Source organism: Nuphar pumila, chromosome 3 (assembly GCF_984573655.1).
Source record: "Nuphar pumila chromosome 3, dmNupPumi1.hap1.1, whole genome shotgun sequence".
Taxonomy (NCBI): domain Eukaryota; kingdom Viridiplantae; phylum Streptophyta; class Magnoliopsida; order Nymphaeales; family Nymphaeaceae; genus Nuphar; species Nuphar pumila.
In genome coordinates, this window is record NC_143251.1 from 133,789,884 (window position 1) to 133,793,890 (window position 4,007).

The following is a 4,007-nucleotide window of genomic DNA, read 5'->3' on the forward strand; positions in this document are numbered from 1 at the left end:
GCATCATGACATGAAAAGGTACTCACGACGCCTTAATGGCACTTGTTGGAATGTTTGTGCGTCATTGTTTTTTTTTATACTGCCTAATGAAAACGAAGAAGAAGAGATGACTGTAAAAAAAGATGGCCGACAAATGCCCCTATGACGCTCACCAATGATCGAACCAGTCGATCGATTTATAGTTATCTCCACAAGGTAGGAACGAACCTGAGAATGTTCTGTAACACAAGGCAAGAACGAGAAGGCGGCAATATGTTGTAACACAAGCTGAAAACCAAGGCGAGAACCTGAACTCGAAACGACGGTAAAGGATGCTCCGACGACAACAGACGACGATAAACAACAGACGACGATAAAGAGTGCATCGTCAAAGAGAGCGTCTGTTAGTTAACATCATCATACTTTATGGATGGAGGACATTTTTATCTTTTTTTCAACTATTATTTTTTTTTTTTATAAAAAACATTTTTATTCTTTTCTCGAATAATTTTATGACGAAAAAAAAATACTTCAGTCTTTGCGACCATACGGGACTCCAATACTAAGTGATGCAGACACAAATCGGGATATGAGCCCTAACTGGCGCTCATTTGGATCCCCAAACACGTATGCCTCTTCCAAGGGGAACACGCAACACCCTCCCTCAATCCTCTCTTTCACTCACTTCTCTTTGGATTGACCACCATGAAAGCCCAACTCTCTCAAATATGTATATATATACACCACAAACACCGTCACTTCTCCTGCGTCGTCTACAAGGACATATAACGAAGAGCAGATCCAGTGCTCGGGGAGAACACTTTAACAGATGGCGTCCGCTGTACCGTTCCCCTACACGGAGAGCCAGCCGTCGGCGCCGGACTGGCTCAGCAAAGGCGATAACGCGTGGCAGATGATGGCGGCCACTCTGGTGGGCCTACAGAGCGTGCCGGGGCTGGTGATCCTATACGCAAGCATAGTCAAGAAGAAGTGGGCGGTGAACGCCGCGTTCATGGCGCTCTACGCCTTCGCGGCGGTGCTCATCTGCTGGGTGGTCCTCTGCTACCGCATGGCCTTCGGCGAGAAGCTCCTCCCGTTCTGGGGGAAGGCCGGCCCCGCGCTCGGCCAGAAGTTCCTCATCGAGCGCGCGAAGCTGCCGGAGACCGGCCGGTCCGAGGGCTCCGTCAAGATCCCCATGGTTGAGCCCTTCTTCCCCATGGCTTCATTGGTTTGGTTCCAGTTCATGTTCGCCGCCATCACCATCATCCTGCTCGCTGGGTCCGTGCTGGGGAGGATGAACATCAGGGCGTGGATGGCCTTTGTGCCCCTCTGGTTGATCTTCTCCTACACGGTTGGGGCGTTCAGCCTTTGGGGTGGTGGGTTCCTCTTCCAGTGGGGGGTCATCGATTACTCTGGTGGGTATGTGATCCATCTCTCCTCTGGCACTGCTGGGTTCGTGGCCGCTTATTGGGTAGGATTCCCAATCTCTCTCTCTCTCTCTCTCTCTCTCTCTCTCTCTCTCTCTCTCTCTCTCTCTCTCTCTCTCTCGGGTGTGTTGCGATGTTTATCCCCAATATTTCGATAAGTTGAGATACTGAATTATGCTCCAGAATTCAAATTTCCAACATATCCCAGCGTTCAGGATATGTGGGTGTATTTGGACACACCTCTCTCTCTCTCTCTCTCTCTCTCTCTCTTCTCTCTCTCTCTCTCTCTCTCTCTCTCTCTCTCTCTCTCTCTCTCTCTCTCTCTCTCTCTCGGGTGTGTCAGACTGTCAGGACTCACAGACTTATCCTGAAATTTTGGATAAGTTGGAAACTTGGGATGCTGAATTGTGCTCCATAATGCAAAATTCCCAACTTACCCGAGTGTTTCAGGATATGCGGATATATTTGGAAAGGGAAGAATCATAAGAATGGCGTGCACCTAATATGGTCTCTTTTTAACATTCCAATTGGCTCTATTTGAATCAAAAGCACCATACCCCATAAATTTCTGACAAACTCTTTTCAGGATCACGGCTTATGACTCAAATTAAACCATCTTGGATGTTAAAGAGACGTTCCTAATTTTATTCCAAGGCTTGTGTGTCAAAATGAACCGCCGACTATCAAGAGATGTTATTGTTATTTCAATTGTGTGGTAAAAAGAAGGTTTTGTTCTTTGGGATTTTGCACATCCTTGATTCTTTTTTAGCTTTTAAGGTGATGATTTTTCTTTATTGGTTATTGATTAGTTTGTGCATTTAATTTTGGATGATTGGTCTTTTATGTAGGTTGGGCCAAGATTGAAGGGTGACAAAGAGAGGTTTCCACCCAACAATGTGTTGCTTATGCTTGCTGGAGCAGGGCTGCTATGGTTGGGCTGGTCCGGCTTTAATGGTGGAGCACCTTATTCTGCTAATGTCATCTCCTCCATTGCTATCTTGAACACAAATATATGTGCCGCTACGAGCCTTCTTGTTTGGACGACTCTTGATGTTGTCTTCTTCGGAAAACCTTCGGTGATCGGTGCTGTTCAGGGGATGATGACGGGCTTAGTGTGTATCACCCCTGGTGCAGGTAAAAACACCACAAAAAAAAAGAAAAAGAAAAACTGGTCATGTTGTTTGGTTATGCAAGATCAACGGCATCCAAGGTGCCATGGATAGTTTCTGCCGAAAGTTCCTTAGATCCAATCTGCTGTCCTCGAGGTTCACACTCATGTCTCCATGCTGACAGCCCAAGCACCTTGCCATTACAAGAACCAATTAATGGCCCTTTAGTGAATCAATTTCAATTACCACCTACCCGCTGGACATTTAATTATAAAACCTAGCCCCTGGTCTGCTTATCAAGGGACTCTATGCATTTCATGCATTTTTAAACTCTTCTATTACTCTAAACCTTTCTGTGCTTTTAAATATTCACCATGAGATCTAGGCCTTACAATTCTATTAAAACTTTGTTATTTTACTGACATTGATGTAGGGGTGGTTCAATCATGGGCAGCCATACTAATGGGGATACTGTCAGGAAGTGTACCTTGGGTCACCATGATGATTCTGCACAAGAGATCTGCGTTGTTGCTGAAGGTGGATGATACCTTAGGAGTGTTTCACACTCACGCTGTTGCCGGTTTGTTAGGCGGCATTCTAACCGGCCTGCTTGCAGAACCAGTGCTCTGCAGGATGCTCTTTCCTGGCACCAACACAAGGGGTGCCTTCTATGGAGGTGAAGGCGGCATCCAATTGTTGAAGCAGTTGGCTGCTGCTGCTTTTGTCATTGCTTGGAACATTGTGTCTACCACACTCATCCTTCTCTTTATAAGAATCTTCATGCCATTGCGCATGTCAGAAGATGAGCTCATAATTGGTGATGATGCAGTTCATGGTGAAGAAGCTTATGCTCTGTGGGGAGATGGGGACAGATATGATGTAACCAGGCCTGAGGTTTACCCAAACGGCGAAATGCAGACATGGGTAGCTCATAGTCCTATGAATGGTGCTAGAGGTGTGACCATACAATTGTAAGCTGTGTTCATAGTTGTTGGATATAGAATCATGCTCATATCCAGTTCTGACTGCGATTCTGTTAGTTCCTGTGTGCTTCTCTTTGAAAGTCATACAGTTTCATGTTATGCCTTGAGAGAATACATGGTGTATAATGCACAGGAATTTTTCACATGGGCAGGAGATTATGTAGATCTTTGTAAACTCAACCCGTTTTAGCCATTAGTTCTCTTTGCTGTTGTTAGAGTGTAATTTCTCAAAATAAATAAAATTAAATCTTTGTTGAGTTATGTGGTTTTCAAACGGATTAGGCTGTGATAGTTGTGATGGCTTCCTTTCTGGGCATAGTAATGAAAGGTTGATTGCCAACCAATATATCAGATATTTCATATCTGACTGAGTTTGCATGTTTTGGAAGATATGATGAAATCTTTCTCACTAGCGTTTTCTTTCTTGGCATTCAAGCGTTCCCAAATCCCAACACCCCTCAGACTTAAGAGTTAAACTACCACCAGCATTTTCTTGTGGAGAACCAATG

General features: G+C 45.0%; 1 protein-coding gene across 1 annotated transcript; it reads left to right on the forward strand.

Annotated features, from left to right (window-relative positions):
- The first annotated feature begins 471 nt into the window (after positions 1-471).
- On the forward strand, positions 472-3,759 carry LOC149843923 (ammonium transporter 2-like). The gene is made up of 3 exons (XM_090000167.1): positions 472-1,450; positions 2,255-2,540; positions 2,949-3,759. The coding sequence occupies exons 1-3, from the start codon at positions 809-811 to the stop codon at positions 3,488-3,490; spliced, it is 1,470 nt and encodes a 489-aa protein (XP_089856293.1). The 5' UTR covers positions 472-808; the 3' UTR covers positions 3,491-3,759.
- Positions 3,760-4,007: the final 248 nt, after the last annotated feature.